This window comes from Xenopus laevis, chromosome 9_10L (assembly GCF_017654675.1).
Source record: "Xenopus laevis strain J_2021 chromosome 9_10L, Xenopus_laevis_v10.1, whole genome shotgun sequence".
Taxonomy (NCBI): Eukaryota; Metazoa; Chordata; class Amphibia; order Anura; family Pipidae; genus Xenopus; species Xenopus laevis.
Window position 1 is genome coordinate 5809002 of NC_054387.1, and position 17043 is coordinate 5826044.

Here is a 17043-nt window from a genome sequence, read left to right on the forward strand (position 1 = left end):
ATTTTCTCAGAATATCCCTCTCTACATCATACTAAAAGTTCATTTAAAGGGGAACAAGCCCTTTAATCAATGGTACCAAGTTAGGTTACTCCCCCGTTCCTTGCACAGCTCCAGTGTTTGTGCAAGTGATGCACTAGTGAGAGCAAAGCTATGGGAAGGAAAGCACACCCTACTGTAAATATCTTCCATAGTGTCAGTTGCTATGTTTATATATATTCTCTGAGCCCCAGCGTGCCCAACACACTGCAGATAAAGCCCTATATACATTGCTACTGTATGTGCTACAACTCCATGGGAACCCCTACTGCTCCATCTCATGATGACAATGAGGCCTACACGCAGCTACTACTACTACTTCTAAACTATATTGTTTTCCTATTCTCCATGTGGGTAGGAGCTGCCCTATAGCTTGGCATGGCTGAGCCATTATGCTTGGACAAGTCAAGGCAGTGCCTAGGAGTTCTCTCAAGAAATTATAGGGCAAGTTTGCTATTTATTTTTAACTTTCAATGGAATAATGCCATGAGTGCAAGGGGGGGTTAAATGCCCTGTAATGAATGCCTGCACCAGTTGTGGTGCCACCCATCCAGAGTTGGACTGGTCGGTTCAGGGCCCACCTGAGCTGCCTAGACTCCCCTTTAGGGCTCCTGCTGCTCCACCAGCACCCCCATGGGCCCCTACACTCCCCTATAGGGCCCCTGCTGCTCCTCCTGCACCCCCTTTGGGACCCCACACTCCCCTATAGGGCCTCCTTTACCCCCCCCTGTGGGCCCCCATACTCTCCTATAGGGCCCCTGCTGCTCCTCCTGCACACCCCATGGGGTCCCCACTACGCCAACCAGTACCCCCCTATATGGCCACCACCACCAACCCTACCCCCTCCCCTGTGCATGCATAAATTTAAAGTACCATAAGCTCATCAGTGGAGATCTACAGCCTGGGGGAGAGATGGCGAGCGTGGGGTCTGGGTCGGCAGGTCCCACAAGGGTCGGGTCCCACCAGGTTTTTTGCCGGTGTCCCGCCAGCCCAGTCCGACCCTGCACCCATCCATAACCATCTGCTGCCGTGCCTATAAGCACCAGGGAATTGCCCCCTAGAGAAAAGCTACCTGTAAGATTTATGGGCAAATATCCCAGCTGACACTTGCTGTGTGGCTGCCGGCTGGTGGTATCCTTATGATTATTATTCTGTAGGGTAAGTGGCACTGCCGTAGCTTGACATGGGGGAGATGAGGAAGATCAGGGTCCATTATCAGCAAGACTGAAGGTGCAAATATACAGAGATACCTTTACAGAGGCCAAGGAAAGCCCTGCAACAGGAATAGCGAACTTTAATCTCTTAGACAAATACAAAGGCAAATAACGGTGGTGCAGCGCTGGCATCCAAGGCTCTACAATGAGTTTCTATGGCCTCCCCCACCCATGTGTACAAAATCTGCACCCGTTGGATCAAGTTCCATCTAATAAGCTGTGCCCTATGCAGATGCCTCACTGGGAAGGTAGATGAGAAGGATAATTGAAACCAATGGCTTTACTTGCCCTTTAAAGGGGTGTCTCACCTTTAAGTTAACTTTTAGTATGTTGTTGAATGGCCAATTCTAAACAGCTTTCCCATTGGTCTTCATTATTGATTTTTTTTTATAGTTTTTGAATTATTTGCTGCCTTCTTCTAACTCTTTCCAGCAGCCTTCAAATGGGGGTCACTGACCCCCCATCTAAAAAGAATTGTTCTGTAAGGCTGCAAATGTTATTGCTACTTTTTCTTACAAATAGGTCTCTTCGGGCCTCTCCTATTCATATTCCAGTCTTTTATTCCAATCAAAGCATGGTTGCTATGGGAATTCAGACCCTAGCAACCAGATGGCTGCTGAATAAGAAGCTAAATAACTCAAAAGCCACAAATAATAAAAAATGAAAACCAATTGCAAATTGTCTCAGAATAGCACTCTCTACGTCATACTAAGGGGTAAATTTACTAAACAGCGAAAATTCACACCCATCGCAACACTTTGCCAGGTGAAAATTCGCTGGGACGACGCTAATTTAATAAAATGCATTTTCATCCTGACTGACGGAGCAATTCAAAGCGAAGATGCGCTAGCGTTCAATTCTGAATAGTGCAAATTCATTCGAGGTCTTGCGCTCAGGCTAATTTGCATACGGTGGGAAATTTAAAGTTGAATGCAACTCTTTCTGTTACTTCACCTGGTCTGAGCTGGCAAAGGCAAGTCTGGCGAAAGAGGTAACGGTCAGTAAAATTGGTGAATTTGCAGAGTAACGTCCATTCGCCAGAGCAAAAAGTCGCCTGGCGATAGATTGCGAATGAACGCTAGCCTGCGCCTGTGACGATGTCCCTGCGGGTGGCAACGCTGGCAAAAAGTCTCTAGCGTTAGCCACATCCCCCTTTAGTGAATCTGCCCCTTTATAGGGCAGGTTGCGGCAAAAAGAAAACGCACATGTGCGGTGTGTCGGGGGAACTAGCGTCCGACCCTGGTATGAAGGGGTCAGTGTGTATATGTATAGATGCTGGGTTTCATTTGGAGGGATTGAACTTGTCTTAATGGTATTTTTTCAACCTGTTTTACTATTTGCGGAGTTAACGTCCATTCGCCAGAGCAAAATGAGGGTTAGCCTGCGCCTGTTAGTGAATCTGCGAATTCCCTGCGGGCGGTAACACTGGCAAATCATCGCCGGCGTTAGTCACTTTGCACTTTAGTAAATCTGCCCCTAAAAGTTTACTCAAAGGTGAAGAACCCCTTTAAATGAAGGCTAAACACTAACAGAGCACGGGGTATAGGTTGCCCTTGAAGGTTTCCAGCGGGAGGTGATCCAGCTAAAAGGGCAGCAGCAGCCGCCATGTGGATTCAAACAGAAGAATAACAGCTGTGCCAGGGTTAAATTTGTGTTCCAGAATCGTCATTTCCTCCCCAGATTGTGCGATCCCAGACGTGAAATCACAAGGAGAAGCCACTTGGCACACCTCTGAGACGGATCTGAAGGGGGGCAACAGGGAATGAATAGAGGGGAGGAAGTGGGCAGGGCCCTGTCTCATGCACAACCAAAATACACACAAATGGCACCAGATTATAAAGGCTGCCCTGTGTCTGCTCAATGGGATTAAAGCAGATGTTGCTGCTCTATAACTCCCCTATGGCTGCTGGGGATGCTGGGAGTTGTAGTGCAGCTACATACAAACTGGCCAAGCCTCCACTATAGGGACACTAAAAGTAAACATATATATATATTATAACAAATGTAAGCATAGAAAGGGTGTTTCCTGGAAGTAGGTTGCTCATTGATAAAGGGAAAGTTAACCTTTAAATGACGATAAAGTGATATCCAAAGAGAACCTGCATCTGGCCCCCATTTATTTGACGCTTATTTTTTTTTCCAGTCTGCCTATAATCCTGCTAGATAGTTGCTAGGGCACGTGAACTTAGCAACCAGCTAGCACTATACATGAAAGGGAGAGATCGGTGATCACTGGCAAAGTGCAAAAACTGATAGAAATTGGCAGTTGCCCTGCAACATCCCCTGTCCCTTGTCATTCTGAAAGCCCATTGTGACATCCCCAAGTTGTGTATATTGTAACACAGTGATTTTTTACGTTCTTGTTTAAGGGCTCTTACTGACGAGCGGTTAAAGCTGCGCTCCCCTGCATTCCATTTTTTCTGCGTTCAACCGCAAAGGAGCGCAGGAATAGACGAATTACGTTTTTTCCAATGGGGCTGTACTCACACAGGCGCAAAACGCAGGAAAAAATGCAGCATGTTTCGTCTCAACCTGCGTTTGGCTTCCCTGCGGCTGAACGCAGAAAAACGGAACGCAAGGGAGCGCAGCTACAACCGTTCGTCAGTAAGAGCCCTTAGAGGGCTCATTTTTTTTAACATAGGGGCTAAACTGCAGCCAATCTGCAATTAGCCCTGAACAAGGGCAATCAGAATACTGCTGATATTTTAACCCAAAAGTGGCCCCCATTTATTTGATGCTTATTTTTTTTTCCAGTCTGCCTATAATCCTGCTAGATAGTTGCTAGGGCATGCGAACTTAGCAACCAGCTAGCACTATACATGAAAGGAATTGATCGGTGATCATTGGAAAAGCGCAAAAACTGATCGAAATTGGCAGTTGCCTTGCAACATCCCCTGTCCCTTGTCATTCTAAAAGCCCATTGTGACATCCCCAAGGTGTGTATATTATAACACAGTGATTCTTTCCCTTCTTGTTTAAGAGGGCTCTTTTTTTTTAACATAGGGGCTAAACTGCAGCCAATCAGCAATTAGCCCTGAACATACAGCTGATATTTTAACCCAAAAGTGGCCATGGTCATATGGGAAAGTCTAGGACCTGCTATAGACAAGCTGTTGGGGAATTCTTAATGTCAACATTGCACTATTAACCCTTGGCATGCTTTTGGGGGAATCTATACACAATCAGACAAAAGGAGGGGGGGTAGAACTATCCCCCCTCATTAAAATAAACAGTCCATGCAGACCACCCCTAGGACCACCCATTCTACAAAGCACTACTTTTTAATGAGGCTTCTGCTGGGGCCAAAGTGCATCAATGGCATTTTACAGGCATGAACTGAGACCCCCTGTATGTCCCACCCTGTACATATAAGTAAGTTATGTATAGTGACTCCACACCCTGCATTTACAGCATCACAAAGTACTTGCTCCACAGCATCAGGAGCGGTTAAGGCTGTGAGTCAGGGGTTGTGATTCAACTGTCAGCTCCTTATGGCAGGCGTGGGGCTGACTATTAGCTCCATCACTTACTGACAAGTCATAATCACCCTATACCTCAAGTCACCATCTTTAGATTGTAAGCTCAGTGGTTCAGGGACACCCCCGCTCCTGATTATTCCTGTCTCACATCTTTAGATTGTAAGCTCAGGGGTTCAGGGGCAGCCCCTGCTCCTGATTATTCCCGTCTCATACCCCCTGTTGGATTATTGGGGGCACAGGGTTACTCACCTGAGCTTTAGGTTCTCCATGAATTCCGGTAAGGTGACCGAGTCCATAAGAACAAAATCCGCCTTCCCATACTGCAGCCCCTCTTGTTCCGCCATGTCGGCTGCCACACAAGTATATCACGGCACTGAAGGACCACGTTCACACCTGTAGCGCAATGGAAGCACAATGCCCAAGGGATAAAGAGGGGTGACAGGATCACCAACCTATTTGTCCTGCACCCCAACTATAGAGAGGCAGTGGGTACACAATAAGCAGCACTTTTATACAGATACACAACGACAGCAGTGCTCAGTGCTACACCCTGCCAGCAGGGATAGGAGTGTCTCCCTCTCGCACAGGCTCAATCTCCTTTCCCAGGGTGTCTCTGTCATTCCCAGGAGCCCTCTGATTTCCCCCAGGCAGTCTCATTCATTCAGTAGCCGTGTCCCACAGTGCAGGTGTCCAGCCCAGGCTTAGGCAGTTTTCTCTTTCTGTGTCTGAGAGAGAGGGGAAGAAGTTTGGAGCAAGAGACGAGACCCCTGTTAGAGTGCAGTGCAGACCCCCTGGCCAGGACTCAGGAGGGGGGAATTCAGGGTGGGGGTCTGGATGCTTCTAGGACTGTGCTCCTCTCCCAATGTCCCAGACCGGACTTCAGTAAATCCATAGAGAAAGCAGGAAGATTGGGTGGAGGGAGGTGAGAGGAGGAGAGAGGGGAGGAGTGTGGGAGGGGGGGAAAGGTGAGGAGCGTTACAGTAGGGGAGGCAGGGAAAGGTGAGGGCACGGGTGAATATAACAGAAAAAGAGCAGAGCAATAGGGGTGGAGGGGACGGGGTGGAAATGAACACTATAAGCACAACTTGAGCATTCCAGCTGTTACAGAACTCTCAGCATCCACAATAACTGGCTACGGGGCACATACAGGGAATTGCAGTACTGCAAGAGCTGCCCAGCTCAAAATCAGACCCTAATTGTTCCCTCCCAGCACTTGCTGTGAGGAATGGGTCTAGGGCAATATCCACAGATGTGTAGGGGAAACATTAGATCCCCAAACTAAACCAGTTTTAGTTTGTTATAGAATGGCCAACTCTAAGCAACTTTTCAATTGGTCATCATTATTTATTTGTATTAGTTTTTAAATGATTTGCCTTCTTCTTCTTCTTCTGACTCTTTCCAGCTTTCAAATGGTGTCACTATCTAAAATAACAAATGCTCTGTTAAGGCTCTTACACACGGGCCCTCTCCTATTCATATTTGAACCAATGCATGGTTGCTAGGGTAATTTGGACCCTAGCAACCAGATGGCTGAAACTACAAACTGGAGAGCTGCTGAATAAAAGGCTAAATAACTGAAAACCCACCAATAATAAAAAATGAAAACCAATTGCAAATTGTCTCAGAATCTCACTCTCTACGTCATACTTAATGTTAACTCCAAGGTGAACAACCCCTTAAATGCTGTGTTTGACGTATCACCTAGTCTTTCATTCATTTAACAGTTATTAAATAATAAATAATAAGCCAAAGAACTGGAGGCAGTGTCTGCTCGGCGGCTATCTGACCATTTCTATTTCTATTGACATGAACGGGAGCTGCACTACTGGTTGCTCAGATGTGGGAAATGCTGAGATGATTTATAGGCTCCAATCAATCTAGTGGCTCCCTCTAGTGACCACATCATAAAAATGTTATAAAAATATTTTTGGAGATGATCATCTTGGGCTCTTATTCCCAGTATTGGATTTATTGCCCACCTGTCCTGCTGAATAGTTTCCCATATTTCTCCTTCTTTGTCTTTTACACGCTTTAACGCATTATTTTATTGGTGAGATTTTATACAGTATTTTTTATATAGTCATCTTGGGTATTAATATTGGAAATTAACACCCTTGACAGCTCTGGAATTTCCCCAGCCTCCCTATATTGTAATTGATTTTTTTTTATATTGTGACTTTACTTGTCCTTTAAGCACACCTCCCAATCTATTAATATTGAACACATTTTAGGTCACACCCTTGACAGCAACGCAATTTTTTTTTATTGTGACTTTACTTGCCCTTTAAAGGGAATATCAACCCCAAAAAAATTTTTTTGCCTAATGAAAGAAAACAATCCTTTTTTTCTACGTTTTTTTAAGTTATTCGTACATGTATTGATACAACACAGGCCTGTCATTGCTGGGGAACTAAGATTTTTGCGACATTGTTTAACAACTAGACGTTAGGCAAATGCTTTCAATAGCAATTGTATTTATAAATAACTTTACAAGCAACAAAATAATGTTTAATAAATATATATTGAAAGGATGCTTAGGATTATATTTTCTTTTATTTGGCAAATTTTATGTTGGGGTTGACTTGTCCTTTAAGCACGCCTCTAAATATTTTAATATTGCAAACTGGGACAATATAGGCATAATATACACACCTCCAGCCTATCAACCTAACATGCCTTCAGCACCTAACATGCCTTACTGTTCTTAATTATGGCCAGAATCCCAAAATGGTACCTAGTTGTCAGGCTGTAAATGGTAGCCACCACTCTCACTGCACTCCGCTAACTCTCCTAACCCAAGGGCATATATAGAAACTTTGGGGTAACAGTACCCATGGCACAAATAATGGCACAAATAATCACTCACTCCAAATCTCCCCCTAACTGGCCTTCAAGCTGGGCCCCCTTAGCTCATAACAAGGTTACAGATATATAGAAACATTGGGGTGTCACCCTGCTATAGTTCCAGGGGTGCCCAGGACACAAATAAGTACTCACCCTAAATCTCCCCCTAACTGGCCTTGAGACTGGACCCCCCTTAGCTCATAACAAGGTTACAGATATATAGAAACATTGGGGTGTCACCCTGCTATAGTTCCAGGGGTATCCAGGGTACAAATAAGTACTCACCCCCAATCTCCCCCTAACTGACCTTCAGACTGGGCCCCCTTAGCTCATAACAAGGTTACAGATATATAGAAACATTGGGGTAACAGTCACCCTGCTATAGTTCCAGGGGTGCCCAGGACACAAATAAGTACTCACCCCAAATCTCCCCCTAACTGGCCTTGAGACTGGACCCCCCTTAGCTCATAACAAGGTTACAGATATATAGAAACATTGGGGTGTCACCCTGCTATAGTTCCAGGGGTACCCAGGGTACAAATAAGTACTCACCCCAAATCTCCCCCTAACTGACCTTCAGGCTGGGCTCCCTTAGCTCATAACAAGGTTACAGATATATAGAAACATTGGGGTAACAGTCACCCTGCTATAGTTCCAGGGGTACCCAGGGCACAAATAAGCACTCACCCCATATCTCCCCCTAATTATCTTATTATTATACTCCACTTTCTTCTGCTATTCCAGTTTGCTCACAGCTCAGCCCATCGGAATGAATCACATGAGATTGTTTTGAGCCAACAATATCTCAACGCAACGGGTGCACTGGCTTGGGATTTTGGGGAATGCTGTAAAGCAAATATAGGACAAGCCTTTAATAAGCAATTTAATTTGTGCTTCCTAAAAATGTATTTCTGTTTAATTTATTAATAAAATCCCATTATTGTGCAGAGCTGATTTATTTAGAATTGTAGTTTTAGTGACCATTACAAGCATCATGTCTTTGTAGTTTCTCTATACCTCCACTAAAGGGCGCCATCAGGTCGCAAAAGTTTTGGGTCTGAATTTTTTCATTCTGAATTGCTTGGAATAATATCTCTGGGTGCATATTTTTTCCAGAGCCAGGGTAAAACTTTCTGCCATATATAAGGAAAAACTTGGTGCCGACTGGCTGGGCTAGAGGAACATAGATGGGTGCCATATGGAAACCTTGAGGCTATTTACACTAGCACATGGGTCAAGGTGTTGCACAGAACCTGCCCTACTTTCACAGTGGAAAGAACAAGTCTATCTCTTGGGAAACTGTAGGAAACCCAGAACCCAACATGAGATTTTCATACCCTACATCAGTGGTGGTCAAACCTTGTCCATTCAAGCACCACTAGAAGGTCCAAACTTTGGCCAAGGTGAGCCTTTGGTCAGCACTCTCTTCAGTTCATTCAGTCATTGTTTCAAGAATAACTAGGATAGCAATACTTATCCCAAAGCTCACCCTTACCCACCTTCAAGTTTGACTTTCAGGTGTATCTAGGACAAACAGCCATTTTCCCCAGCTCTCGCTATAACTGGTCTTTAGACTGAGCCCTGCCTGCCATTGATCCAAGTGCCCCCCAAGGGGCCAGCCCCAATATTCTGGAAACCACTGCCCTACAAGATGAAGCTCTACTCTCTCTCTGGATTTTGATTAGATCCCAATAACCCAACACGCCCAGCATATGTGGAGCCAGAGAGTGGGCACACATGAACAGCCCATTTGAAACAGCCTAAAAAAATGTGTATGCAAAATTCTGGGAAAGCAACCCATATGCTGACTGTAAAACCCTGCACTACTCTGACAAGCCCCACTAATGAAAGACTGGTCTATAGTTATATCTGTAAGCATCTACCCATCCTTGTTGTGCTTCAAAATCCAGATGGTGAGCTTCAACGTATAGAAGTGGTTGTACTTCTGCAGTTGAAGCTCAACTTGGAGTTACATTTGGTTAGGGTCCCCTTTTACTCATAACAAGGTTACAGAACAGAGGAAATCGTTATGTTCAGGTTAGTTGTTGAACTGTTATATCAACAGAGCTACAGATGTCCCTGAGTATTTCTCATGCTCTCTAGATCCTTTGGGAGAAACCAGCTCATGCCAAAAAATTAATGGAGAGCAGCTTGTGTCTTCTGCTAGTGACTTCTTATTCTCCTCGTTGGAGCCTCTGGCTCCTCTGATAACTACCCTGGTCCTTACATCCTCAGGCCAGTTATAAAACTGCCAGTAAAATACTTTAACCCAGAAATGGGAAACATCTTCCCCCTCCCAACTGTAAATTGGGACCAGCTCTTGGTCGTTCCTAACCTTCCTGGAGACCTACCTGAAATAAACGTTGGCAAAACCTTTACCCCTTTCCAGTTATTTATTTATTTTATTTTTTTTGCACTGTATCTCTCTGGATGAACAAACATTCTAGAAACATATTAAGGTGTAGGACTAGAGGAGTTCCACATGTAGTTTTTGCAATGACCTTTTCAATGTCATTGGTGGGTGGTGGGGCTGATTCCAAAAGTGGAAACTCAGCTGCGTTGGAACCACAGTTCCTATCTCTTGAGCACAAAGTGAGAAAGGCTGAGATTTCACTTGTTGTTTGAACGTGGATTGCGGATCTGAAATGTGATCTTCGGCTTTTGCATGTGGTCTCTCCGACGCATGCTCCACCGCATGGCTGTCTCAGAGCAAACATCCCAGCCGCACGTGTAATGAGCTTTAATTAAAAGAACTGTTCCATTCTATACAATGACAGCTGTCACATGTGCATGGCTTCAAGCTAAGGCAGGTTTAACCAGAAGGACAACTATGTTTGTGAAGATTCTCATTCATCCAGGTCATGGTATATCTGTAGAAATAAGTCAAATCAACATTTTGAAGACGTTTCACTAGTCATCCAACTGGCTTTCTCATTCCAGAATAACTTGTACATAGGATCTTTCTTCGGTATTTGTTGCTCCAATCAGCATAATCTGTTTATCATAATCCACAATGATGCCATTAAATTAGGTGTTGATTGTATTAGCAGGATTGGACAAATACTTATTATAAAGCACTTTCTATTCCAGTTTTCTTGCAAGAGCGTGCCTCTCAGTACTTATTCAGGCAGCATTTCTGTTTGGTCCCTTTAAATTCTCATCCATAGTAAGAGTCCTGGCTTAATAACTTTGGAATTAGTCATCCTGGAGGCTGAGGCTCATTTTACTTAGTAAGAAAACTGAAGCACGGCCATATAATTGCTCAGCCAGTGTCATGTTCCTTAAACATTCCCAGTCGTGGAACACGGGCTGCATTTACACTGTCAGCTTGCAAACATTCCAGCTTCAGGATAGCTTAACTACTGTAGCACTTAATGTCTGATAATATTAATATTACTGTCACATGTTAGTAAAGCTTTCACTCTTATTTCTTACAGGATCCATTGCTACAGGGCAGCACCAACCTTGTATTTCCTTATGTCTCAGGCTTTTTTTTAACCTCCTGGCCCACTGGGATTCTGGTTCTGCCTCCTCATCTGGATCTCAGTTACAAGTTTGTTTTGATGGCTACAGAAGGGTGGCTTTCCTAAAGGGGTGATCAAACCCCTAATCCAGCAGAGATCAGCTGGGAGCCATATGGGGTGACTCACAAATCCCTAAATGTATTGAGTGGCAGGAATTGTTTCCCATATCTCTAACCTTAAATCCAGCTTATTCATTTCTTCTAGGCCTCAAACCTTGATTTACGTTTGCCCAGGAACCATGTATAGTCTGTATGTTAAACACACAGGCGCTGTACAGTCCTGCTACCTGTTCGGTGGGATTAAGGTCACCCCTTAAATTTGGGAAGCGTTGTCAACTCTACCTAATTTTAAGGCCCCCAGAAAACAGTGTGACTGACCTATCAATGTCCCTTTTATAAGTTTACCAGTGGGACACAGGTGTTTTAAAGGGAAAGTTAACCTGATTGTTTTCATCTTAACCTCATTGGGTCCCTCCTTAAGGTGGCCATACATGGAGAGATCCGCTCGTTTGGCGATGTCGCCAAACGAGCGGATCTCCCTCCAATATGCCCACCTTGATATGCCCAACGATCGGATCCTAACAATGCCCAAACGGATAGATGCGGCCGCGATCCGACGGGATTTTCTGTCCCATCCGATCGAGATCTGGCCGACTTTCGGCCAGATCTCGATCAGTGAAGCCCGTCGGGGGGGGGGGCCCCATGCACGGGCCAATAAGCTGCCGTCACGGTCTGTCTGCAGTTTTTATCGGCCCGTGTATGGCCACCTTTATTGTTAGGACCATAGTTTAACTGGTTGTTGTGATCAAGCCATGAGCTGGGGGGGGGGCAAGAGAAGTGGAATTTTGGGTCAGAGTAATGCGAGGGTCCTAGGTACAGTTCCAGTCAGTCATGTGTAGTAGGTTTTCTTAGAGGCATCCATTAAGGTCTGGGCCCAATGGGAGATCCTTTGGAATCCTGGCAGGTCTACCTGCAAATTGTATTGGGGCCAAGTCTCCCCTCCTCCATATATAGAGGCAGGGTCGGACTGAGAGGACTGTGGCCCACCGGGGCTCCTGTCCCAGGTACCCCTACGGACCCCCCCCCCACTGTGTAAGTGCGCCACATGTGTTCCCATGCTTGCAACGTTTTTACCTCAACCGCCCGACAAAGTGAGGTTGTGGCCAGAAGAAGCCACGGATCTGGCCGGCAGGGTCCACAAGAGCCGGGGGGCCATCTGTTTTTTTCCCGGTGTCCCGCCAGCCCAGTCCGACCCGGTACAGAGGGGCAGCCCAGAAACTAAGGAGGAAGAATCGCAGTGAGTATTGCACGGATAAGTAGAAATAAGGAAACTTTAATACCATAACACTGTACATGATACTAGTGGCATCCCCATGGCAAATAACAAAAGAATATAGCTTTAACCAAATGAAACAACAGCAGCGGATGTGCAAACCATGTGATACAGTTACATAAGTATATCGTTTCCTGAGCACAATACAGTGTCCCTAGGGCAAGGATGTTCAAACTGCACGCAAACTGTTGTCAGGCTATAACTCCCAGCATCCCTCGAGGCCCAGGTTTGAAATCCCTGCTCTGGATTTATTTTGCACATATAATTTTTCCTACTGGCTTGTGTTCAAAGTCCATTGTTCAGTTCATTTTGAATGTCTTATGTATACATGTACATCTCTACGTGCCACCCGTGTAGCGGCCAATCAAAGCTTTAGAACTTCAGACGTAAACAAGACCAAATGCAACATGAACATTGCCGAGCCCTCCTGACTTTCTATACAATATGAAAGGAAATTCCGATAGGTGATTGATGCATTAGTGTGTTAAAGAACTGAACCTTTTTCTATACCGATTTTTCTATACCGATTTTTCTATACCGTGAGACTGATGGACAGGACTAGATAGAGCGGCAGTTGCAGGGCGTCCTTTAAAAAATAGGCCTATCAAATACGGGGCCTGAAGATTCCAGGAGCAACCTTATAATCCAGTTCAATGCATTTTGTTTGCAGTATGAGCGGGCAAATACCAAAACCTGTACATGTCAATGCATTTTGCTTCTCTGAAGATACAGTAGACTGGTTCCTCCATTTGTTGGTTCCAGTGTAAAGCCACAAATACTAAGCTATTTTCCTGTCTGTGCTTCTTCTGTGGGGAAAATAAGCTCATGGGGTGAGCGCCAGCTGTCCCAGCCACTGAGACTTGGCATCTGTATAAGGTTGGCTGGAGGACTATCATGTGAAGAGCAGTCAGCAGGGATTGTGAGTAACCTGCCTAGAAATGAATACAGGTTAATGTTGATGAACAATTTTATTGATACCTTACATTTCATATAACATTCAACATTCCCTACACGGACTGGTGCAGTACATACTGTAGGTTATTATACACGGTATGTACATTGTATTGCAAATATATCCAGACACCCCCTGTGCCGCATACATGCCATATGCTGGGGTAAACATTGCCACCGTCGGACTGTGGAGCAGTGAAAACGTTCTCTGGAGTGGTATCTTTCTTTGGAAGATGCCAGGAGATCACTACCTACCTAGTCAATAAGGAATGATGATTTGGGGCTGTTTTTCCATCCACAAGAGTCCCTGGTTCCCTTGAAAGCAAAAAACAATGATGTTGTTGACAAGTCCGTTTTGTGTCTAAAGTTGGGGAAGGCCCTTTCCTGTTTCAGCACAATAATGTCCCCATGTACAAAAGCCAGGTCCGTACAGAATGGGAACCTAAACTCCAAGTCAGACCTGATCTCCAACATCAGTGCCCAACAACACTAGTGTTTTTGTGGCTGGATGGAATCAAATCCCACCACCAATGGTCCAACATATAGTGCAGTGGTCCCCAACTTTTATACCAGTAAGCCACAGTCAAATGTTAAGAGTTGGGAAGCAACACAAGCATGAAAAATGTTCCAAATAAGAGCTGTGATTGGCCACTATATGGACTGGCAGTCTGGTTGGCAATAAACCTGGTTTTTATGTAACCAAAACTTGCCTTTAAGCCAAAAATTCAAAAATAAGCACCTGCATTGAGGCCACATCCAAAGGGGTCAGAGAGCAACATGTTACTCAGTTGGAGAACACTGATCTAGTTGGAACCTTCCCAGAAGAGTAGGGCCAAAGGAAGGACCAACCTCATATTAATCCCCTTGGTCTCGAAATTCAATGTTGGACAGGCAGTTGCCGGATACTTTGGGCATATAGTGTAAGTTGCAGGCTGTATTTGTTCCAAGTACTTTGAGATCAAGCAGATAGGAAGCATTTCAGGTTTCAGTAGAGCAGCAGTAGAAATCAGCCAAGGTCAGCTTGCCTACAAGGAAATGCAAATCTTTAGGACTGGAGCCAAGCGTTTGGGCAGGTACCTGTGTGTTTAGTGCCTGGCACTGGCTCTGGATTTACCCAATAATTAACTGATTAACCCGATAATGTATAATCAATGGCGGTGGCACTTTGTAACATCAGTTGTGCAGATCTTACATTCAACTACGTGTAAAGGTTTAAAGGGGAACTATCACCAACATAGTTCGTATTTCTTTCTGAATCCAACGGGTAATGAAAGAGAACGGAATTTTTTTGTGGAAAGGTTACTTTTGCATTTCAGGATTTTGCACCCAGCCGAGGAATATTAATAGTGGCATTTATTCCATGCAATTAACGCTCCGCTTTAAAACGAAGACAGGGGACTTGGCACAGTAGGATGAAATCAATCTCGCATTCTTCATAATCTCATTACTTCCTCATTAATAGGTCAACTCTTCTCTCTGTGTGTCTCTCTCCCTTCAGCAGCTGAACACTTTGCACCCACTCATGCACACACTTCCTCTATTTCATTCCTCTTTCTTTACAGCTAAAAAAGCTCTTCCAACAGCAATGCTGCAGCTCCAGTGCCTCTTAGCTGCTTAGATAGATATATATATATATATATTCATTGTTACGTATGGGTTCCTCTCTGCAGCTCTGTCAGTAAGGAGCCCAGGAGTGGCCCGAGAATGTCTTTATCCCACACCCACACACAGAATAATGAAAACCACTAGTAACCATTCCGCACCCACTTGGAAAACATATTCTTGCTGTAAAGCATGTGCCTGTGATTCCTTTATATTCCACTAGACAATAAAATCCAAGGGTCCAGAACTTCTTTCTGGACATTTGTAGGAGATGCCATATTGCTTGCCCAAGCTGTGACATACAGACAACAGAATCCCAGTGCTGTATATTTATGATTATTCTCATTCTAATTTAAGGTCCCTATCACATTCACACACACCAGGGACAATTTTTATGAGCAGCCAGTTAAACTGCCGGTATGTTTTTGGATATACTGTATAGTGAATAAAGTACCCCCTCTTGTAAAATATAAGGATATTAGAAGTTACCGAGGAGTTTCATGACCATATAAAAACTCAAGGCCGAAGGCCGAGTGTTTTTATACAGGTCATGGAACGCCGAGGTAGCTTCTAATATCCTCACATTTTGCAACAGGGGGTACTTTATTTATAATAATACACAAATTTTAGTGAGTCATGTGACAGAAATGACATCACTACTCACCGTTTATAACTGATGACATCACTACTCACCGTTTATAAGGATATAATTTACAGGATATTCATGGCTTTTGTGTATTATAGATGTATACAGACAGCCCTCTTAGAAATACGCTATTGTATATCGTGTGCATTAGACCACTCTTCTGATACGGGACATGCAGAACTCTTCCACAGAAGCAATATGGCAGTTAAAGGTATACATACAAATAAAGAAGGAGTGGTTGGAAGAAGATAATGCTTTAAAGATGGAGCACTAACCTAACCTGAAGCTCCTCTGCTGGAGGCAGGGTTGCCACCTTTTCCCCAAAAAAATATCAGGCTTCCTATATATTTATAATTTTTCCCTATTAATAACATTGGGATCAACCATCATTATTAACGGCCAGGCCGGTAAAATACCGGCCAGGTGGCAACCCTAGCCGGAGGCCAGTAAGGGTGTAAAACCAGTTGTTTGTATGCATGTAATGCAAGAGAGGCAGAACTACATGTGGGATGCAGACTTACTATTTACAGTGAATTAAGATGAAGTATGAAGCAAGCATTTTATGTGCACACATAAGCAGTTATGTAAGGGTTTCAGGAAATAATACACAAATATTTATTTGCCAATGCGGGGTTCAGGCAGGGACAAATGCCCTAGGGTGCATAGCAGAGCCATGCAGTGTGTATTAGGAATGTGGGGTAGCTCAATAGAACACCTTGAGTGTGCAGGCAGCACAGCAGACCCTGTAGTAGCAGCAGGGATAATAGCCCTGGCCCAGGTCAAGGAACCACTGTCAAAATAGAGAAACATGGCGGCACAGCTCCCTAATGAAAAGTACCCCCCTGTCTGTCAGTGCCATAACTAGATATTACTGGGCCAACCAGCAAATTGTTTTTCAGGCCCCCACAATGTCTAGAGGTTGACCTGTTTTACCAATATTTATTGAAATTGTACATGAGTTAAGTCCTCGTGTGGCCCCTATACCCCCTGGGGCCCCCCTGCAGTCGCAGGATTTGCTTCCTCTGTAGTTGCGCCCTCGCTGTTTGCTGTCCATGGTTAGAAATTAGATTCACTTGGGTTGAGCTTTTCAAATGGCCACTCTCCAATGAATTTGACATTAGTGGTCCTTAAAAGGATAACAAATGATTAAAGAAGTAGGGTGGAAATGCCTCTTACTCTCAATATACAGTATATACTGTATAGAATATCAAAGTCACCATACAACACTAATTAGTAATTAATTCAGGTTTTCATTTAAAGGAGAAACAAACCCTTTACCAAAAAAACCTTCCCCCCCCCCACACCAAGTAGACCCCCTCGACCTTCCCCCCAGCCTAGCTGCCCCCCCACCGCAGCCATCTTCCGAGTCTTTGTGACTTCTTCCGGCACTTCGGCAATTTCCATCCATTTTGGCG

At 44.5% G+C, this 17043-nt stretch overlaps 1 protein-coding gene across 1 annotated transcript in view; it reads right to left on the reverse strand.

The window, feature by feature from the left end:
• myo1d.L (myosin ID L homeolog) overlaps positions 1–5612 on the reverse strand; it is a 44943-nt gene extending 39331 nt beyond the window's left edge. The window contains 1 exon segment of the mRNA NM_001089637.1: positions 4979–5612. Coding sequence (NP_001083106.1) covers positions 4979–5073 — 95 coding nt within the window. The 5' untranslated portion in view covers positions 5074–5612.
• Positions 5613–17043: the final 11431 nt, after the last annotated feature.